Here is a 22,701-nt window from a genome sequence, read left to right on the forward strand (position 1 = left end):
TGTACACTGGAGTATGTGGACTATATCTCAATAAAACTATTTTTAAAAATTCTTGATAGAACAAGGTTCTTGTTTATATCCTTTTAAAAAAAAGGATGAAAAAAACCCTCTCTTGCTCAAAGTGGTAGACAGTGAACACTGACAAATTAAAGCACAGAACTGTGTGCAATTTTTAAATATTAGTTTCTTGGTAACCAGTACTATAAAAGTAATGCAAAATTTGCTCAACTCACACTAAAAATTTGAAATCATGTCGAGAAGAAAATTTTCAATAAATGGTATTTGGAGGAAACAATTAGCTCCATGACATCCCTCATACCAAAAATTTTCTAGATGGAGTTAAAGTAAAAAAAAAAAAAAAAAAGAAACCATGAAATTAGAAGAAAAAAAAAATCTGATCATGAATTTAGCCAGGTTAGAGAATTATGGCTCCTAAGAATAGAAGCCATAGAAGAGATCTCAAAAGATTAGTAGACCTGAGAAAAAAATACTTGTGCAGGTTAAAATAATATAAAAATTTTAAATAAACTAGAAAAGCATATCTATAATAATGTCAAATGGTAAAATCTTAGCTTATAAAGAATGGTCTCTTACAAATCAATGAGAAAAAAATAATGCTCCAAAAGAAAAACTAGCAAAGGCAATGAACAGAAAAATCACAGAAAAAGACAAATTGCCAATAAATCTATGAGCATAGATTTGAATGTAAATGAAAACAAGATAACGTGAACAGATATTTTGATTAACAGAAATGTAAAAGTATGAGAATACAGAGGGTTAGCAGAAATGTGAAGCACAGGCACTCTAACTCAATGTTTGTGGTAGTTCAAACATTTCTTTGTTTTACTGCTTAAATAATTACATTACATTGTATTAAACTTAGCAGCATGATTCCTTACTTTTCTGGTTTTAAGTCTCTATAGATTATTCCCAGGCTGTGTAGATGGTCTAAAGCAAGTGCAAGTTCAGCCAAGTAGAATTTGACATCTTCTTCTGTGAACATCACCTAAAATAAAATAATAATTTTTCTGTCTTTATTTTCTTTCAGTGTTTGCTATTTTTATTTAAAGTTCCACTCTACAGTTTAAATATTAAAAGGTATAAATATGCTATTAGATGTAGTTTCCTGTACAATTCACTTATGGAAGATATTTGCAAAGATGATTACATCAGCCAATTAATGACTTACTAAATGCTAAATACGTACTGTGTGGGAAATAATTTTACATTTTGTTAAATAACAACTATATTCAGATTGTGCCACTGTTGCCCCACCATAATAAAATCTTCAGAAATGAAAAATGATTTTTACAATGCATGCTGAATTTCCACTACTGATTGTTCAAGGATATTTGTTGATATATTATTGCTTCTGAAAAACCTAAAACTAAAAGAAGCAGGACAAAAGACAGTTTATCAATTTAAAAATCTACCTTCAGAATAAATTCAAAAGTTAGTAAAATAACTCTTTTTGGTTCTGATTCTTCAATGTAAGAATCGTGTGCCACTTGAGAAAATATGATAAGCATAATATTGAAACATAACAAAGCTTTACTTAAAACAGGATGCATATAAATAGATTTAAAATAGAGATTAATTATATACCTCTTTGGATAAGCGTGTAAACAAATCTCCTCCCCTGAGAAAGTCCAATATAAGATACAACTTCCCTTCAGTTTGAAAAGCTGAAAGAAGAAATAAAAATTTCCATTTAATTCACAGTTTAATTTTGGGGGCTTACATTAGGTCAACTCATTCACAAATAAATACTATTTTAGCAATTAATGACTATATCATATATCTAAACTAATTTTTATTTACAAGTTAATCACCAATTCCTCTTCGTTTTCATGTAGAAATGTTAAATGCAGTGTTTCTTATTATGGAACCACTAGAACATTTGTTAGATTTTATTCAGGCAATAGTCTTTCAAGAATACAATAGTTCTAAAACATGTGGTCAGTAAGAAAAATTCCTAACAGAAAAGACTTACTTAACCATGAAACAAAATACAAAAACCATGTCACTTAACTACAAAAAAAATGTGGACTGGTTAGCTTTAATTACACATAAGAACATCAGGATGTCTATATTAGGGATTTTTCTTGCTTTTAAGTTAGGCTAAAATATTGGCACATTTAACTTTAAAATGATTATTATTACCCATTCCTATGGCTATTACTCAGAAACTATAATGTTTAAAAGAAACATGAAGCTAAATGCAACAAAAGCTTTTAAAATTTATCTAAGAAGTAATGGTTCCATTTCCATGACTTACTAGATGTATCTACGAGACATATATGAATATATACAAGTAAATATTTAGATACATTTGTATATCTGCATGTAATCAGGCAGTGGGAGAATGAGGTTAAAGGATGAAGTAGGAGGTTGTTCATAACTTACCATAATGCAACTTGACGATAAAAGGATGGTTAACTTCTACCAAGATATCACGCTCCATTTTTGTCCGAACACGGTCTCGAACTATAAAATATTGTACATATGGCTATACTGCAATAGCTTCCAGAGACAATCTTTGAAATAAAATCTCTTTGGTGACTACATTAAATAAAATTTTGCTTATACGTATGAAAGTATGAATTCACATAGAAATAAAATTATTATAAATAAAACTATTTATTACTCTTAAATTTTCAACATTAACTAATTTTTTTAACTAAATTATATTACCAGAAAAAATTGGATATATTTATAAAACCTGTGTTCTACATTAAAAAAATAGAGAACATATTAGATGTGGCTTTAACATTATTTACATTTGACCCTGTATGTGGGCAAAGATCTCTTTTACCAACAAAACATTTCCTGAAATGTTCATTTCATCAAAGTTATGAAAATTGGCCAAAAAAGCAACTTTAAAAAAATGGCATGTTAATGAAATATTAAAACACAAAAATATGAAATAGGTTTAAACACCCCTCCCTACCAACCATATCAACTCAATTCAACAAACATTCATTAAGCATCTAAAATATGTGGCAGACAAAGTGAAGGACAGATATACCCCAAAAAGTCTATTTTGAGGGAGGCAGGAGAATAGAGATACTGAGACGAGATACTGTGGTGCAGCTAAAAGAGTAAAGATTTTTGGAATTAGAAAAATCTGGATACCGATCTGTGTAATCTAGAGCAAGTTACTTAAACTCTCTGTGCCTCTATTACCTTTCATCTATAAAATGGGGCTAACACCACTGTATCTTTGGGGGCTGTGTGACCATTTGAGATAAGGTTTGTACATCCCAGAGCCTGATATAAGAGATATTCAATTATAGCACCATGTATATATGATAAAGTTATAGTACCATGAATATGATAAAGCAATAAATGATGCATTACCACCAGGAATAAGTACAAGAATTCAGAAAAGAGAAAGATGAGTTTTACTTGCACAGGAAGGCTAGAGTGAAGAGGTGTTTAGGACTCTCACAGTAGAATTTAGATGGGCAAGAAGGATTGGACACAGAGAAGAAAAGTCCAGGTATAGAGTACCAGTGCAAGCAAGGACATGGAGGCATGCATGATGCACAAGAAGGAATCTAATCAGTGTTGAAACTGTTTCGGGGTAGGTGGGGTAGGTGGGGGTGAGGTGGGGGGAAGGAAGGGGAATGTGGGGGAGGATGTGAAGTAGGGAGGATTCAGATTCCTGACAATTTGGAATGCCGGGATGAATTTACATTTGACCCTGTATGTGGGCAAAGATCTCTTTTACCAACAAAACATTTCCTGAGCAAACTTCTGTGTGCCAGGCACTGTGAGATACAAATAAAATAATCTCCAAGAAGCTCATAATCTGGTGGGAATGAGACAAGTAAACTGATGATTAATCATCTGATAACTACTCTGTTGGTAGCTGAATGGATTTAAGAGCTGAAAATAATCATTCATTAAAGTTTTTTTTTCTTTTGTGTAATAAGGACAAATCACACATAACTTCTATTTTTCAGGCCAAAGAGACTGCATGGTTATGCCAAAGATTAAATAGAAAGAATGGAAGAGTCTTTTGGGGGCACAGGGGTGGGAACAGAGTGTTGGTTTCCTTGTCAATTAAAGGTGACTACTGATATTTAAAACTCAGATATAAGCCCTCTGGAAAAAATAAACAAAGCTTAAAAAAAAATCCTACATTTGCCATTGTACCAGTTTTCTACCTCCAAATGGGAGATTTTGGTGCCAGTGACTGAAAATATGCAAAACTAGAAAAGGAATCAATTGCTTTGATATCAATACAGTTTTTTACCTGACTTGCTTTGTTGATATATCAAATTCAGTTATCAATCTCTGATTTTGTTATTTTGTCCTATCACTGCTACTCTGGTGCCTCATGTCCAACAGGCCCTTTCTACTATTTATGTGAATCACCTAGGTCTGCTAACAATTCTATTCTACTCTAGCCCAAAACTGCCCTTTTTTCCATTACTACTCATAGAATCTTGGATTATATTCTGGTTACTTTAAAGCTAGATTCCAAATTTCTATCTCTTTCAGTAATTATACAAAGCTTATTATTTAAAAATCACTCCTCTGCTCAGTAAGCAGCAAAAATACCTATCATTATATTTACTGTTTATCACTCTTCTGTTATTCTACTGCTATAAAAAAATTACTTGGGAGTTAAGAGCTATAGTTTAGTGGCCATGCTAATAACTAGATGAGTTACCCTGGTAAAATCCTTTGTTCAGGGACTTTCTACCTCCTTCTGTATAAAATAAGAGGCTGGAACCAGATAGTTTTCTTTTTAATATGATTATCTTGTCAGATAGTTTCCTTATAAGCAACATTGATGAGACCTTGTTTAGTTCAAAATGAACAGTAAGATTCACTCACTAAAGAATTCCTTCCTTTTGTTGGAGACAGGTCTATACGATAGTTCCAATCTGGTTTCTTTTATGTATATAAAGACCTAGTGACAAATATAAATCATCTTACGATCAAGAATTTTGATTAGGATATTAGTGGTTCAGAAGAACCACTAATTTTATATTAGTTAAACTCTAAATCCTGAAATAGAAGTTGTTAATACTGACTCATGTTGGCAAAGCAACTACATTCCTCAGGAATAATTTGTATTACATACTAGTTATTAGATTTTAAACTCGACTTGACTTGAACATGAGAACGAATAAGAAGAAATGCTGTTTGTGTGTCTAGAATTACATATTAAACAAATGCTTTAAGAAATAGTTTACAAAACCTTTTAGGCCCACAGATTATTAGGACAAGAGTCCCTATAAACTCAACCTAATACTATTGACTTCTTTTTGACCCCATTCATTGTATTAATAGAAACTTCAAAATGGAAAGAGACTTCTAATTAAACATTAATGTTTTACTTTCTACTTTCTTTCAAAAATCCTAATGAAATTACAATAAGGGGAAAATTACACATAAACTCACAAGGACAAAAAATAGAAGACACAGTAGCAGAAACTGACTAAGTGGTAACTCACACAGCAGATCAGAGAAAGCTAAAATCTAAGCTTAAGGAAAAGAAGCCAATGAGAATTCAGAAAATTCTTGCCACAAAATCCCTTCCAACTAGCTTTTTGGTACTTCACTTTGACAAATTTGACAAAAGAAAGCAAAGAATTCCCAAGAATTTAAGAAAAGACTCTAAACATGAAAAATAGCTACCAAAATTAACAGAAAAGTATAGATCCTGATTCAAACAAACTGTAGAAAGAAAAATGAATTCTAACAATAGGGACAACTGGAAATCTGAACAGTTATCAGACATCTGTACAGTAAGGTTTTTTCAGATATAATCACAGAATTATATTACTTCTTTAAAGAGTCTTGATCTTCTGGAGATACACACCAAAACATTTATGCAAGAAATTATACAATGTCTGAAAACTGCTTCAAATATCAAAACAAGGGAAGGGGAAGAACACAGATAAAAAAGACTGATCATGAGTTGAGAAATACTGAAGGAAAAAGAAGAGTATATGGGGGTTCTCTATATTTTTCTGTTTCTTTCTGTAGATGTTTGACACTCTCCATAATAAAAAGTTTTTAAAAATGAAATAATTAGAGAACAAGGAAAAATCTAGGAAGTTAAAAATAATGGTAGAAACAAAAAGTCAATAGAGGGTTGGAAGATAGTTGATAACATTTCCTAGAAAACAGGAAAAAAATAAAAATTAATCAATAAACCCAGAGGTTCAACATATCCAAAGAGTAGAAGTTGTAAAATGGAGAAGAAATTTGACAAAATACTTTCCCAGAACTGAAGAAATGAGTTTCTGGATTGAAAGAGACCACCCCATTTCTGGTACAATGAATTTTAAAAACCCACACTAAAGAAATACAAGAACACCAGGGATAAAGAGTAGATTGATTATAAAGACTTCTAAAGAGGAAAAGCAGCTTACACACAGACTGGGAACCAGAATGGCAATAAATTTCATAACTGCAACATAGGAAACTGGAAGACAATAGAAACAATGTCTCCAAATTTCTGAGGGAAAATTATTTTTGATCTAGAATTTTTATATCTAGTCAAATTATAAATTGTGAGGGGGTAAAATAAAGGCATTGTCAGACATGTAAAGTTGTAAAAAAATTTACTGTCCAACCTTTCTGAAGTACCTCCTAGAAGATGTATTCCACCAAAACTATAAAGCAAACTCAGAAAAAGGTAGATACAGAATTTAGGAAAGGAGATCTAATCAGCAAAGATGTGAAGGATATGTGACTTCAGTATACTATCTGGCTCAGTAAGGAACAGCTTTTATAAAGCATCATGGAAATATTACTAGGAGGACATGAAAAGGCAACTTGTGTGTAGATGGTAGTATAAAAGAACTAAATCCAAAACTTCTATGGTAGGAAGTCAAAAGACTATGTCCTCTAATGAAAATGGGCAAAGAATTACAAGAATACTGAATGTACTTTACAATATCGTATTGGTTCTGCCACACATCAACATAAATCCACCACAGGCATACACATGTTCCCCACTGTAAAGTAATTAGCCTCCAAAATAAATAAATTTAAATTAAAAAAATAAAAGACACATCATCACACAAAAAAATAAAATAAAATTGGGCAAAGAAAAAAAAAAAGAATACTGAATGTAGAGGTAAAAGGCATAAGTAGTGGCTAAAGAGATTGAAGTCATTGTCTCTGAGGGTCAAGAAGTGGGATAGGGAGGAGGATAGGAAAAGCACTGATATTTTATAAGACTCTATATGCAGATTACTTTGAGAAAAATAAAAATTAAATTTAAGAACACACCAGCAACCTACAATTCCAATATGTCAAGTATCTTCACTTTTCTATGGTCTCTTCTATAGCTTATATCTTTATACTTTAGGTAGACAAATTTGTTATAATGTTCACTTGCAAATTTTTATTACATTCATCTTTATGCTCACATTTGAAATAGTTCATTTAAATAATATTCTATTAAGTGGTATACCATAATTTTATAAATAGTTCTCTATTTTTCTTTTTTTTCCTTGCCAAACTACATTTTTTTTTTGCTTTTTTTTATTTTTTATTTTTTTAAATTTAATTTTATTTTTAAACTTTACATAATTGTATTAGTTTTGCCAAATATCGAAATGAATCCACCACAGGTATACATGTGTTCCCCATCCTGAACCCTCCTCCCTCCTCCCTCCCCATACCATCCCTCTGGGTCGTCCCAGTGCACTAGCCCCAAGCATCCAGTATCGTGCATCGAACCTGGACTGGCAACTCGTTTCTTACATGATATTTTACATGTTTCAATGTCATTCTCCCAAATCTTCCCACCCTCTCCCTCTCACACAGAGTCCATAAGACTGTTCTATACATCAGTGTCTCTTTTGCTGTCTTGTACACTGGGTTATTGTTACCATCTTTCTAAATTCCATATATATGCGTTAGTATACTGTATTTATGTTTTTCCTTCTGGCTTACTTCACTCTGTATAATAGGCTCCAGTTTCATCCACCTCATTAGAACTGATTCAAATGTATTCTTTTTAATGGCTGAGAATTACTCCATTGTGTATATGTACCACAGCTTTCTTATCCATTCATCTGCTGATGGACATCTAGGTTGCTTCCATGTCCTGGCTATTATAAACAGTGCTGCGATGAACATTGGGGTACACGTGTCTCTTTCCCTTCTGGTTTCCTCAGTGTGTATGCCCAGCAGTGGGATTGCTGGATCATAAGGCAGTTCTATTTCCAGTTTTTTAAGGAATCTCCACACTGTTCTCCATAGTGGCTGTACTAGTTTGCGTTCCCACCAACAGTGTAAGAGGGTTCCCTTTTCTCCACACCCTCTCCAGCATTTATTATTTGTAGACTTTTGGATGGCAGCCATTCTGACTGGTGTGAAATGGTACCTCATGGTGGTTTTGATTTGTATTTCTCTGATAATGAGTGATGTTGAGCATCTTTTCATGTGTTTGTTAGCCATCTGTATGTCTTCTTTGGAGAAATGTCTATTTAGTTCTTTGGCCCATTTTTTGATTGGGTCGTTTATTTTTCTGGAGTTGAGCTGTAGGAGTTGCTTGTATATTTTTGAGATTAGTTGTTTGTCAGTTGCTTCATTTGCAATTATTTTCTCCCATTCTGAAGGCTGTCTTTTCACCTTGCTAATAGTTTCCTTTGATGTGCAGAAGCTTTTAAGGTTAATTAGGTCCCATTTGTTTATTTTTGATTTTATTTCCAATATTCTGGGAGGTGGGTCATAGAGGATCCTGCTGTGATGTATGTCAGAGAGTGTTTTGCCTATATTCTCCTCTAGGAGTTTTATAGTTTCTGGTCTTACGTTTAGATCTTTAATCCATTTTGAGTTTATTTTTGTGTATGGTGTTAGAAAGTGGTCTAGTTTCATTCTTTTACAAGTGGTTGACCAGATTTCCCAGCACCACTTGTTAAAGAGATTGTCTTTAATCCATTGTATATTCTTGCCTCCTTTGTCAAAGATAAGGTGTCCATATGTGTGTGGATTTATCTCTGGGCTTTCTATTTTGTTCCATTGATCTATATTTCTGTCTTTGTGCCAGTACCATACTGTCTTGATAACTGTGGCTTTGTAGTAGAGCCTGAAGTCAGGTAGCTTGATTCCTCCAGTTCCATTCTTCTTTCTCAAGATCGCTTTGGCTATTCAAGGTTTTTTGTATTTCCATACAAATTGTGAAATTATTTGTTCTAGCTCTGTGAAGAATACTGTTGGTAGCTTGATAGGGATTGCGTTGAATCTATAAATTGCTTTGGGTAGTATACTCATTTTCACTATATTGATTCTTCCAATCCATGAACATGGTATATTTCTCCATCTATTAGTGTCCTCTTTGATTTCTTTCACCAGTGTTTTATAGTTTTCTATATATAGGTCTTTAGTTTCTTTAGGTAGATATATTCCTAAGTATTTTATTCTTTCCGTTGCAATGGTGAATGGAATTATTTCCTTAATTTCTCTTTCTGTTTTCTCATTATTAGTGTATAGGAATGCAAGGGATTTCTGTGTGTTGATTTTATATCCTGCAACTTTACTATAGTCATTGATTATTTCTAGTAATTTTCTGGTGGAATCTTTAGGGTTTTCTATGTAGAGGATCATGACATCTGCAAATAGTGAGAGTTTTACTTCTTCTTTTCCAATTTGGATCCCTTTTATTTCTTTTTCTGCTCTGATTGCTGTGGCCAAAACTTCCAAAACTATGTTGAATAGTAATGGTGAAAGTGGGCACCCTTGTCTTGTTCCTGACTTTAGAGGAAATGCTTTCAATTTTTCACCATTGAGGATAATGTTTGCTGTGGGTTTGTCATATATAGCTTTTATTATGTTGAGGTATGTTCCTTCTATTCCTGCTTTCTGGAGAGTTTTTATCATAAATGGATGTTGAATTTTGTCAAAGGCTTTCTCTGCATCTATTGAGATAATCATATGGTTTTTATTTTTCAATTTGTTAATGTGGTGTATTACATTGATTGATTTGCGGATATTGAAGAATCCTTGCATCCCTGGGATAAAGCCCACTTGGTCATGGTGTATGATCTTTTTAATGTGTTGTTGGATTCTGATTGCTAGAATTTTGTTAAGGATTTTTGCATCTATGTTCATCAGTGATATTGGCCTGTAGTTTTCTTTTTTTGTGGGATCTTTGTCAGGTTTTGGTATTAGGGTGATGGTGGCCTCATAGAATGAGTTTGGAAGTTTACCTTCCTCTGCAATTTTCTGGAAGAGTTTGAGCAGGATAGGTGTTAGCTCTTCTCTAAATTTTTGGTAGAATTCAGCTGTGAAGCCGTCTGGACAGGGGCTTTTGTTTGCTGGAAGATTTTTGATTACAGTTTCAATTTCCGTGCTTGTGATGGGTCTGTTAAGATTTTCTATTTCTTCCTGGTCAAGTTTTGGAAAGTTGTACTTTTCTAAGAATTTGTCCATTTCTTCCACGTTGTCCATTTTATTGGCATATAATTGTTGATAGTAGTCTCTTATGATCCTTTGTATTTCTGTGCTGTCTGTTGTGATCTCTCCATTTTCGTTTCTAATTTTGTTGATTTTTCTCCCTTTGTTTCTTGATGAGTCTGGCTAATGGTTTGTCAATTTTATTTATCCTTTCAAAGAACCAGCTTTTGGCTTTGTTGATTTTTGCTATGGTCTCTTTTGTTTCTTTTGCATTTATTTCTGCCCTAATTTTTAAGATTTCTTTCCTTCTACTAACCCTGGGGTTCTTCATTTCTTCCTTTTCTAGTTGCTTTAGGTGCAGAGTTAGGTTATTTATTTGACTTTTTTCTTGTTTCTTGAGGTGTGCCTGTATTGCTATGAACTTTCCCCTTAGGACTGCTTTTACTGTGTCCCACAGGTTTTGGGTTGTTGTGTTTTCATTTTCATTCGTTTCTATGCAAATTTTGATTTCTTTTTTGATTTCTTCTGTGATTTGTTGGTTATTCAGCAGCGTGTTGTTCAGCCTCCATATGTTGGAATTTTTAGTAGTTTTTTTCCTGTAATTGAGATCTAATCTTACTGCATTGTGGTCAGAAAAAATGCTTGGAATGATTTCTATTTTTTTGAATTTACCAAGGCTAGCTTTATGACCCAGGATGTGATCTATCCTGGAGAAGGTTCCATGTGCACTTGAGAAAAAGGTGAAATTCATTGTTTTGGGATGAAATGTCCTATAGATATCAATTAGGTCTAACTGGTCTATTGTATCATTTAAAGTTTGTGTTTCCTTGTTAATTTTCTGTTTAGTTGATCTATCCATAGGTGTAAGTGGGGTATTAAAATCTCCCACTATTAATGTGTTATTGTTAATTTCTCCTTTCATAGTTGTTAGCATTTGTCTTACGTACTGTGGTGCTCCCGTGTTGGGTGCATATATAATTGTTATATCTTCTTCTTGGATTGATCCTTTGATCATTATGTAGTGACCTTCTTTGTCTCTTTTCACAGCCTTTGTTTTAAAGTCTATTTTATCTGATATGAGTATTGCTACTCCTGCTTTCTTTTGGTCCCTATTTGCATGGAAAATCTTTTTCCAGCCCTTCACTTTCAGTCTGTATGTGTCCCCTGTTTTGAGGTGGGTCTCTTGTAGACAACATATGTAGGGGTCTTGTTTTTGTATCCATTCAGCCAGTCTTTGTCTTTCGGTTGGGGCATTCAACCCATTTACGTTTAAGGTAATTACTGATAAGTATGATCCCACTGCCATTTACTTTATTGTTTTGGGTTCGAGTTTATACACTGTTTTTGTGTTTCCTGTCTAGAGAATATCCTTTAGTATTTGTTGGAGAGCTGGTTTGGTGGTGCAGAAATCTCTCAGCTTTTGCTTGTCTGAAAAGCTTTTGATTTCTCCTTCATACTTGAATGAGATCCTTGCTGGGTACAATAATCTGGGCTGTAGGTTATTTTCTTTCATCATTTTAAGTATGTCTTGCCATTCCCTCCTGGCTTGAAGAGTTTCTATTGAAAGATCAGCTGTTATCCTAATGGGAATTCCCTTGTGTGTTATTTGTTGTTTTTCCCTTGCTGCTTTTAATATTTGTTCTTTGTGTTTGATCTTTGTTAATTTGATTAATATGTGTCTTGGGGTGTTTCTCCTTGGGTTTATCCTGTTTGGGACTCCCTGGGTTTCTTGGACTTGGGTGATTATTTCCTTCCCCATTTTAGGGAAGTTTTCCACTATTATCTCCTCAAGTATTTTCTCATGGTCTTTCTTTTTGTCTTCTTCTTCTGGAACCCCTATGATTCGAATGTTGTAGTGTTTAATATTGTCCTGGAGGTCTCTGAGATTGTCCTCATTTCTTTTAATTCGTTTTTCTTTTATCCTCTCTGATTCATTTATTTCTACCATTCTATCTTCTAATTCACTAATCTTATCTTCTGCCTCTGTTATTCTACTATTTGTTGCCTCCAGAGTGTTTTTAATTTCATTTATTGCATTATTCATTATATATTGACTCTTTTTTATTTCTTCTAGGTCCTTGTTAAACCTTTCTTGCATCTTCTCAATCCTTGTCTCCAGGCTATTTATCTGTGATTCCATTTTAGTTTCAAGATTTTGGATCAATTTCACTATCATTATTTGGAATTCTTTATCAGGTAGATTCCCTATCTCTTCCTCTTTTGTTTGGTTTGGTGGGCATTTATCCTGTTCCTTTATCTGCTGAGTATTCCTCTGTCTCTTCATCTTGTTTAAATTGCTGAGTTTGGGGTGTCCTTTCTGTATTCTGGCAGTTTGTGGAGTTCTCCTTATTGTGGCGTTTCCTCACTGTGTGTGGGTTTGTACAGGTGGCTTGTCAAGGTTTCCTGGTTAGGGAAGCTTGTGTCGGTGTTCTGGTGGGTGGAGCTGTATTTCTTCTCTCTGGAGTGCAATGAAATGTCCAGTAATGAGTTATGAAATGTCTATAGTTTTGGGGTGACTTTGGGCAGCCTGTATCTTGAAGCTCAGGGCTGTGTTCCTTTGTTGCTGGAGAATTTGCTTGGTATGTCTTGCCCTGGAACTTATTGGCCCTTGTGTGGTGCTTGGTTTCAGTGTCGGTATGGAGGCATTTGATGAGCTCCTGTCAATTAATGTTCCTTGGAGTCAGGAGTTCCCTGGAGTCAGGGTTTGGACTTAAGTCTCCTGCTTCCGGTTATCGGTCTTATTTTTACAGTAGTTTCAAAACTTCTCCTTCTATAGAGCACCATTGATAAAACATCTACATTAAAGATGAAAAGTTTCTCTATTGTGAGGGTCACTCAGAGAGGTTCACAGGGTTACATGGAGAAGAGAAGAGGGAGGAGGGAGTTAGAGGTGACCCAAATGAGATGAGGTGAATCAATAGTGGAGAGAGTGGGCAAGCCAGTAGTCACTTCCTTATGTGCACTCCACAACTGGACCACTCAGAGATGTTCACGGAGTTATACAGAGAAGAGAAGGAGGAGGAAGGTGACAGAGGTGGCCAGAAGGATAAAAGGGGGGAATGAAAAGGAGGGAGACAGACCCAGCCAGTAATCAGTTCCCTAAGTGTTCTCCACCGTCTGGAACACACAGAAATTCACAGAGTTGGGTAGAGTAGAGAGGGGTTAGGGAGGAGACACAGGCGACCTGGTGGAGAAAAAGGAGAGTCCAAAGGGAGAGAGAGCAGTCAAGCCAGTAATCTCGCTCCCTAGTGAAAAATGGGTCCTGAAGATTGGGTTCTGAAAGGTACAAAATTGGTAACAAATACATAAAAGCAAAAATTAAAAATCTAGAGTAGAGTTTGGAATTTCAAAAATACAATGTTAAAGAAAAGAAGAAGGAAAAGAAAGAGAAAAAAATGAACAAACAAAGGTTGCGAAAATTATAAAGAAAGTACAGGTACAAAATTGATAACTAATAGCAAAAAGCAAAAATTAAAAATCTAGAGTAGAGTTTGGAATTTCAGATATACAATGTTATATAAAAGAAGAAGAGAAAGAAACAGAGAAGAATAAAAAAAAAAAGTCACAGAAATTATATAAAAAAAACTATAGGTACAAAATTGATAACATATACCAAAAAGTGAAAATTAAAAATCTAGAGTAGCATTTGGAATTTCAAAAATACAATGTTAAAGAAAAGAAGGAAAAAAAAAGGTCAAAAAATTATAAAATATATATATATGAAGTTTGCTGAAGAAGAAAAAAATAGGGTCTTTTTTTTTTTTTTGCAAAGTAATAGGTTATAGAAGTGAAAATTAAAGGAACAATAGAGGACTTAAAATTTTTTTTAATTAAAAAAAAAGAATGATCGTAAAAATAATAAAAATACATCTAGGACTTTCTTGGTTTTGTTGTGGGTGTTGTGGGTTCAGTTCATTTTTGGCTAGTTCCTTGGTCAGACTTATATTTCTCAAGATCTATAGGCCCCTTCCTATGTAGTCCGTAGTAACCACAGGGTTTTGATCTATTGCCAGTAGCTTCCAAGGCGTTTCCCTCTGTTATATCTTCTTCTGTTTGCTAGTCTCTTCAGTATCTGGTTTCCGCCCTGACACAAAGGGGACGGTAGAGGACACTTTTTTTTTTTTTTAGGCTTACTTGTTCAGTCGCACTGTGGGGAGGGAGGGATGCTGCAAACAAATAACACTGGCGTGGGCTCGCAGTGCCTCAGCCACCCTGGGTCTGCCTCCGCTCACGGCGCGTGTAGCCACCCTGCCCACACTGCTCGGGCTCTAGGTTGTTCCGCCGGCAACAATCCGAGGCCGGCCCTGGGTTGCATGCACCTCCCAGGTCCAAGCCGCTCAGGTTCAGGCACTCGGGTAGTCCTCAGAGGCGCAGACTCAGTTGGGCCTGCGTTTTGTGCTCTTCCCAGGTCCGAGCAGCTCAGGTGATGAGGTGTTTGGCGAGCGCCAATGCTGTGACTTATCGCCTCCCCGCCACTCGGTTATCTGGGTGTAAAACCGGCGCACCTTCTCAGGCAGATGTTGACCGTCCAGACCCCCAAGAAGTTTTAGTTAGCAAAGAAGCCTGCTTACAGTTTTATAGATAATGTCTCTCTGGGGCTGCGATTGCCCCCTTCCGGCTCTGGCTGCCTGTCACCGGAGGGGGAAGGTCTGCAGCCGGCTATCTCTGTTCAGTCCTTTGTTCCGTGCGCGGGCCTGGCGGTCTTAGGTTAGGGCTGGCTTTACGCGTGGTAGATATCCCACAGTCTGGTTTGCTAGCCCAAATTATTTCGCTCAGATAGCGCTCAGGGTATTCAGGCCAGATTCTTACTCTCAGCGATGCAGCCCGCACCGCGCCTCCCTGCCCAGCCCCCGCTTGCTAATGGCAGATGCAGGCGTCTGCGCTGCTTCTCCGCTGGGGGAGTTACCCTAGGGCTCGCAATCTGCGCGTTTTAATTGTTTGTTTATTTTTTCTCCCTGTTATGTTGCCCTCTGCTCAGAACAGATTCGGCAGTGACAAGGTTTCCTGGTGTTTGGAAACTTCTCTCTTTTTAAGATTCCCTTCCCGGGACGGAACTCCGCCCCTCCCTCTTTTGTCTCTTTTTTTTTGTCTTTAATATTTTTTCCTACCTCCTTTCGAAGAGTTGGGTTGCTTTTCTGGGTGCCTGATGTCCTCTGCCGGCATTCAGAAGTTGTTTTGTGGAATTTACTCGACGTTTAAATGCTCTTTTGATGAATTTGTGGGGGAGAAAGTGTTCTCCCCGTCCTACTCCTCCGCCATCTTGGCTCCTCCCCCTTTAGCTCTTTTTTTAATTTTTTATTTTATTTTTAAACTTTACAATATTGTATTGGTTTTGCCAAATATCGAAATGAATCCGCCACAGGTATACCTGTTTTCCCCATCCTGAACCCTCCTCCCTCCCCATACCCTCTCTCTGGGTCATCCCAGTGCACCAGCCCCAAGCATCCAGTATCGTGCATTGAACCTGGACTGGTGACTTGTTTCATACATGATAGTATAAATGTTACAATGCCATTCTCCCAAATCTTCCCACCCTCTCCCTCTCCCACAGAGTCCATAAGACTGTTCTATACATCAGTGTCTCTTCTGCTGTCTTGTATACAGGGTTATTGTTACCATCTTTCTAAATTCCATATATATGTGTTAGTATACTGTATTGGTGTTTTTCTTTCTGGCTTACTTCATTCTGTATAATAGGCTCCTGTTTCATCCTTCTCATTAGAACTGATTCAAATGAATTCTTTTTAATGGCTGAGTAATACTCCATTGTGTATATGTACCACAGCTTTCTTATCCATTCATCTGCTGATGGACATCTAGGTTGCTTCCATGTCCTGGCTATTATAAACAGTGCTGCGATGAACATTGGGGTACACGTGTCTCTTTCCCTTCTGGTTTCCTCAGTGTGTATGCCCAGCAGTGGGATTGCTGGATCATAAGGCAGTTCTATTTCCAGTAAAACTGATGCAGGGACATTATTCTTAGTGTTTTCAAAGGATAGAAAGCTGGGATCGGGGCCATCCGGACGGGCTTGGAGTGTTGAATTCGCGGACTCTGGTCAGTCGACCTGAACAGGCTCTGGCGGGCCTCTATTTTTCAATATTTATAAGATTTTAAATTCTTGATATTGTAAATACTGTTGCAATGAAAAAATGACAAGTACACAAAATCTTCCTTTAAGATTATTTCCTCAGGTTACTTTAGCAGCAATAATGGCTTGCTATACTTAATGCAAAACAGCTTTCTAATTTATGTTGCCATCATATGAAAAAACTCATTATTTTACATGCATTTATCAGAAAACTGAGACATCTTTCCAAATATGGTTTATTTTGTCCCCTTATATAAAATGTATTCTAAAACCCTGTAGGTGGAGGTTGTAGTGTTATTTCTTAGGAACTCCTAAACCAATCATTCCTTTTACATTTATTAGTTGGAATTCTACTGTAAGAAAGAGCTTTCTGTTGTTCTCCATGAATTATTTTATGGATTAACCCATGGATTCTTTATTCAGTGGGTTGTAATCGATCACTATCATTAATTACTGCAATGTTTAAACTGTCCTAGATTTGGCCAGTAGGAGTCTTTTAGTAAATTCCTTATATATTACTATTTTGTGATATCTAAGGCAAATTATCTCCTGATTTCCTATTTATACTACTTTTCATTATATGAAGGGCCAATAATTTTTGTATTGTCAATCTGCTTATAATTTGTGATTTGCTCAACATTTCTTCACAAGTTTTCTAGGATGTGTTAAATTGTAAAATTCAGTTAGATTGTTGTTTACTATGGTATATGGTTTAAGAGAAGACTAACTTTTTTCCAGGTTGTTCAGAAGGATTTCAAGCAAAATTTATAAAATCAGTATTAAACTTCTCATTTTCTGGACATATGCTTTGTCATACAGCACAGCAATTAATATTTTTGTAACAAATACATTAAACTTTAATATATAATACTTCTGTACTATTTTGTCCCACTGGTTTATATACCTATATTATTTCCCCCTCAAAATACATTGAATTATTACTGCTTTCAGAGAAGGCAATGGCACCCCACTCCAGTACCCTTGCCTGGAAAATCCCATGGACGGAGGAGCCTGGTGGGCTGCAGTCCATGGGGTCTCGAAGAGTCGGATACAACTGAGCGACTTCACTTTCACTTTTCACTTTCATGCACTGGAGAAGGAAATGGCAACCCACTCCAGTGTTCTTGCCTAGAGAATCCCAGGGATGGCGGAGCCTGGTGGGCTTCCATCTATGGGGTCGCGCAGAATTGGACACAACTGAAGTGACTTAGCAGCATTACTGCTTTAATAAGCTTTAAGCCTGATAAAGCTTGTTCCTTTCTTCTTCTCTTTTAGAATACTCTTTGAGGCATATGTTTTCAAGTGAAATTTTGAATATTTCAAGGAAAACGCAACAGGAATCTTGAGGATATGGAGCTAACTAGATGACTAGTGGAATACTGAGAATCTTATTAGCCTTCTCTAAAAGAAATTGGGCATGTTTTTCCTTTCCTAATATCTTTTAGGTTTCTCAGAGTTTCATTGTTTCCTTTATATATATTATGCACAACACAAGTGCTGTTATATACATGAAAACAAACTACTTCTGTTGCTTCTGTAAATGAACTCTCTTAAATAAGCTGGAGAAGACTTCTGAGAGTCCCCTGGACAGCAAGGAAGTCAAACAAGCCAATCTTAAAGGAAATCAACCCCGAAGCAAACTTCGGGAGATGGTGAGTAACAAGGAGGCTGGCATGCTGCAGTCCATGGGGTCACAAAGAGTCAGAAACAACTGGATGACCAAACAACAGATGTAGCTGTATAACATGGGATTCCTGAGTATGAAGTTATAAAAAATAGTGACACAGAGTAGGACACTAAGGATATAATTTTAATGCCCTGGTCCCAGCAAGAATCAACTGAGTAGTAGGTCAGGAAGTGGACACTAGATAGGAAAGAAAAAATACATTCAGGAAAGAGCAAAAGAACAGAAGCAATGGATGGTATTTTTAGAAGAAGATGAAATTTCTTGAAATGATGGCAAAATCCAGCGTGAGTTACTAATTGGGAAGAATAACATCAGAAATAGTAATTGATCATCATAAATATTCCTTCCAGAATATTTTAAAACCTTTAGAAAATACAGATAAACTTGAAGAGGAAAAAGAGATGTTAGGAATCAACACATAAAACAATTAGAGGTTATGTGGTAAAAAAAAAAACCCAATACTACTTTTAAAAAGGAAGATTTAAGTATTTTGAAATCTAGGTACAATTTTTTCTAAGAGACTGTTTACCTACAAGAACCAATTTGCAGACCAGAAGTCAAAATGTTAAAGTCCTTAGAATAAAAGCTATTGTGTGTCATAAATTAATTAGTACATTTTTAAAATATTAAAATACTAATATGAACTGGTAAACGTATCAAACCTAGTTTTAATATTCTAAACTTCTATTTGCCTAAAACCCAAGAAAAATTTGTCATACTTCTTTCAAAACATGGCAACTCCCATTATCACTAGTCATATGAGTCCTAGTCTTGTAGGAAAAAATCCACTAAAACAAAGTCTAAATTTAAAGACAGTAATAGGAACAGATTCAGAATTTAAGTAACTGGCTGAGAAATCATATGAGATCAATTGAGATTTTTCGTCTGTTCATACTACACGAACACTACAAACTGCAGTAGCACTTACCTTTCAGTGTGGCCTTCTTCAGTACTTTCATGGCGTAAAGCTGTCTAGCATCAGAGCCTGAGATTTTTTTGACTAAGAAAACCTGTATTTAAATAAGAGAAAGTAAGTTTTACAAAGTATCACAAACTATGCTATTGCTAAAATAAGACTCCTATTGTAATACAGCTTATTAGAAAGATTCTGGTACATTAACTATTTTCCTCAAACTCTATCAATTATAAACACAATGAATTGTAAACAGTGCTTATAACTTTAGGTGTCAATATAAGTGAACACATTTCTTATTGTTATTTGCCAATTCCCTGAAGATCAAATAACATGTAAGACAAGGAAAAATCTTTAAAACATGTAGCAATCAGTCTAACATGTTTAAAGTATAACACAGGTGGTAACTACTCTGCTTTTAACAGAACAAAAATTCTGATTCCATAAAAATTGTTATACAGGAGTTCCCGTTAACCATAATTTTCTGCTGATTCAATTCTGTTGAATAGTCTTTTCTATATAAAAACTGCCGCAATTTCTCATTTACTGGGCAGAGCAATTTATTTTTATTTTTAAATTGAAGTATACTTGATTTACAATGTGTTAGTTTCTGGTGTACAGCAAAGTGATTCCATTTATATATTCATTCTTTTTCATTTTGGTTTACAACAGGATATTGGATATAGTTCCCTATGCTATATAGTAGGACTTTGTTGTTTATCTATTTTATATATAGTAGTTTCTATCTGCTAATCCCAAACTTCTATTCTATCCCTCCCTTATCCTCTTTCCTCTTTGGTAACCATAACTTTGTTTCTATGCCTGTGAGTCTGTTTCTGTTTTGTAAATAAGGTCATTTGTATCATATTTTAGATTCCACATGTACGTGACATCATAGGATATTTGCCTTTCTCTTTCTGACTTACTTCACTTAGTATGATAATCTTTAAGTCCATCCATGTTGCTGCAAATGGCATTCGTTTTATTCTTCTGTATGGCCAAGTAATATTACATTGTGTATACACACCACATCTTCTTTATCCGTTCATCTACTGATGGACATTTAGGTTGCTTCCATGTCTTGGCTATGTAAATAATGCTGCTATGAACACTGGGGTACATGTATCTTTTCGAATCAGTTTTCTCTGGATGTATGTCCAGGAGTGAGATTGCTGGATCATATGGAAACTCTATTTTTAGTTTTTTAGGGAACATCCATAGTGGCTGTACCAATTTACACTGCCACCAACAGTGTAGGAGGGTTACCTTTTTTCCACACCCTGTCCAGCATTTACAATTTGTAGACTTTTTATTGATGGCCATTCTGACTGGTGTGAGGTGATATCTCACTGCAGTTTTGACTTGGGCAGAACAATTTAAAACACTTATACTGAAGAAGCCTACTCATAAATACTTAATGTAAGCTAAGTCAGAACCCTGCTTCCCCATCTTTTAAAAATAAAATATACACATATAACCTAAATATTAAGAATACAATTCCCAGGTATGTAACTGAGCTTCTTGATTTTCCAAATATTTCCAAAATTCAGTGTGAGATTTATGCAAAATGAATAAAGCCTGCTCTAAATAACTCACAGTCATACTGCTGCTGCTGCTGCTGCTAAGTCGCTTCAGTCATGTCCAACTCTGTGCGACCCCATAGATGGCAGCCCACTAAGCTCTTCTGTCCCTGGGATTCTCCAGGCAAGAACACTGGAGTGGGTTGCTATTTCCTTCTCCAACGCATGAAAGTGAAAAGTGAAAGTGAAGTCGCTCAGTCGTGTCCGACTCTTAGCAACCCCATGGACTGCAGCCTACCAGGCTCCTTCGTCCATGGGATTCTCCAGGCAAGAGTAATGGAGTGGGGTGCCACTGCCTTCTCCACACGGTCATACTATAACATGGCTAATACAAAACTATCAATATATCCCCTCTACTCATTTTGACCATGAGTTTCATGATCTTTTCCATCAAACTTTTAAACAGACTTGCTAAAGTCTGTTTAAACAGACTTTTAACAGACTTCTTTTTTCTCCTACCCATTCTTTTAACAGACTTCTTTTTTCTCCTACCCATTCTTTCCTAGCAGTGCTATTGAGCTGCCACAGATGCTAAGAAGAGACACAACTATAATCAAGGAATAATTCTAGGGTCAGCTCTCAATTATCTGCATCAGCACAGTAGACTATTAGCACAAAATCAAAAACTGATTCATTCAACTGATTCTGGTGCAAGGCAGAGTTCCTCACTTTGAGAAATTTTTCCAAAGACAATGGGCAATGACCTCACTGAAAAGTGCCACAGTGTACACAGAAACCCTGATGCAGGGTATGCTTCTCTGCCTAAATCTTTCCCCTTGTCCCCCTTCACTGGTGAAACTTTCTTTCAGCCAGCTAGCAGTGAGCCAACTTGGGGAGAAAAAGTGTATTCTCAGTCAGGGTGGTTCCTAAGAAGGAATGATGTTCAAATATTAAAGGCAGTCAGAGATTATGAGTATTTCTGATCTGAAATAAATTCTAATTAGGTAGGGATAGTGAGGATTTATATGATATTTATATTTATTCTTAAGAGTCCCTAATCAAGTTTCTTTGGGCCATTCTACAAGAAATATTGTCTTCATGGGTTGCAAGCTTTCTTCACCCTTCTTTGAAAGCACCCTCTTCATACCTTTCAGCACATCTTAGTTTTTGCAAATGACTTTCACAAGGATTTGTAATGCATCATTCATGATAATTTTGGGAAGCAGGCCTACTAAGCAATGTCTATTTTATAGCTGCCCAAGCTAGGGCTTTGAGAGATGAAACAGTTCACTTAGTCACAGTGGTGACATCAGGATAAGAATTGGGCCAGCTACCCAGTTTCAGCGAAAAAGTTGGCTTAAAGTTCAACATTCAGAAAACGAAGATCATGGCATCTGGTCCCATCACTTCATGGGAAATAGATGGGGAAACAGTGGAAACAGTGTCAGACTTTATTTTTCTGGGCTCCAAAATCACTGCAGATGGTGACTGCAGCCATGAAATTAAAAGACGCTTACTCCTTGGAAGGAAAGTTATGACCAACCTAGATAGCATATTCAAAAGCAGAGACATTACTTTGCCAACAAAGGTCCATTTAGTCAAGGCTATGGTTTTTCCAGTGGTCATGTATGGATGTGAGAGTTGGACTGTGAAGAAAGCTGAGCACCGAAGAATTGATGCTTTTGAGCTGTGGTGTTGGAGAAGACTCTTGAGAGTCCCTTGGACTGCAAGGAGACCCAACCAGTCCATTCGAAAGGACTGGTTGTTCTTCGGAAGGACTGATGCTAAAGCTGAAACTCCAATACTTTGGCCACCTCATGCGAAGAGCTGACTCATTGGAAAAGACTCTGAAACTGGGAGGGATTGGGGGCAGGAGGAGAAGGGGACGACAGAGGATGAGATGACTGGATGGCACCACCGACTTGATGGACATGAGTTTGAGTGAACTCTGGGAGTTGGTGATGGACAGGGAGGCCTGGCGTGCTGCGATTCATGGGGTCGCAAAGAGTCAGATACGACTGAGCGACTGAACTGAACTCAGTTCTGTGCTTCTGCTCAGGGCCCTCTTATTCCGCTGCCTCTGGCAGGTCACCAGTCAAGCATAGCAGTAGCAGCA

The 22,701-nt window shown here is 36.2% G+C and overlaps 1 protein-coding gene across 6 annotated transcripts in view; it reads right to left on the reverse strand.

The window, feature by feature from the left end:
• The window catches only part of RPS6KA3 (ribosomal protein S6 kinase A3), a 111,561-nt gene that overhangs the window by 33,069 nt on the left and 55,791 nt on the right, over nt 1-22,701 (reverse strand). For all 6 annotated transcript variants that reach the window (XM_027535117.1, XM_027535112.1, XM_027535114.1 and 3 more), the window contains 4 exons: nt 19,081-19,162; nt 2,407-2,487; nt 1,606-1,685; nt 900-1,006 (listed from right to left, as the gene is read on the reverse strand). In XM_027535117.1, the coding sequence (XP_027390918.1) occupies nt 900-1,006; nt 1,606-1,685; nt 2,407-2,487; nt 19,081-19,162 (350 nt within the window). The remainder of the gene's footprint in view (nt 1-899; nt 1,007-1,605; nt 1,686-2,406; nt 2,488-19,080; nt 19,163-22,701) is intronic.

Source organism: Bos indicus x Bos taurus, chromosome X (assembly GCF_003369695.1).
Source record: "Bos indicus x Bos taurus breed Angus x Brahman F1 hybrid chromosome X, Bos_hybrid_MaternalHap_v2.0, whole genome shotgun sequence".
Classification (NCBI taxonomy): Eukaryota; Metazoa; Chordata; class Mammalia; order Artiodactyla; family Bovidae; genus Bos; species Bos indicus x Bos taurus.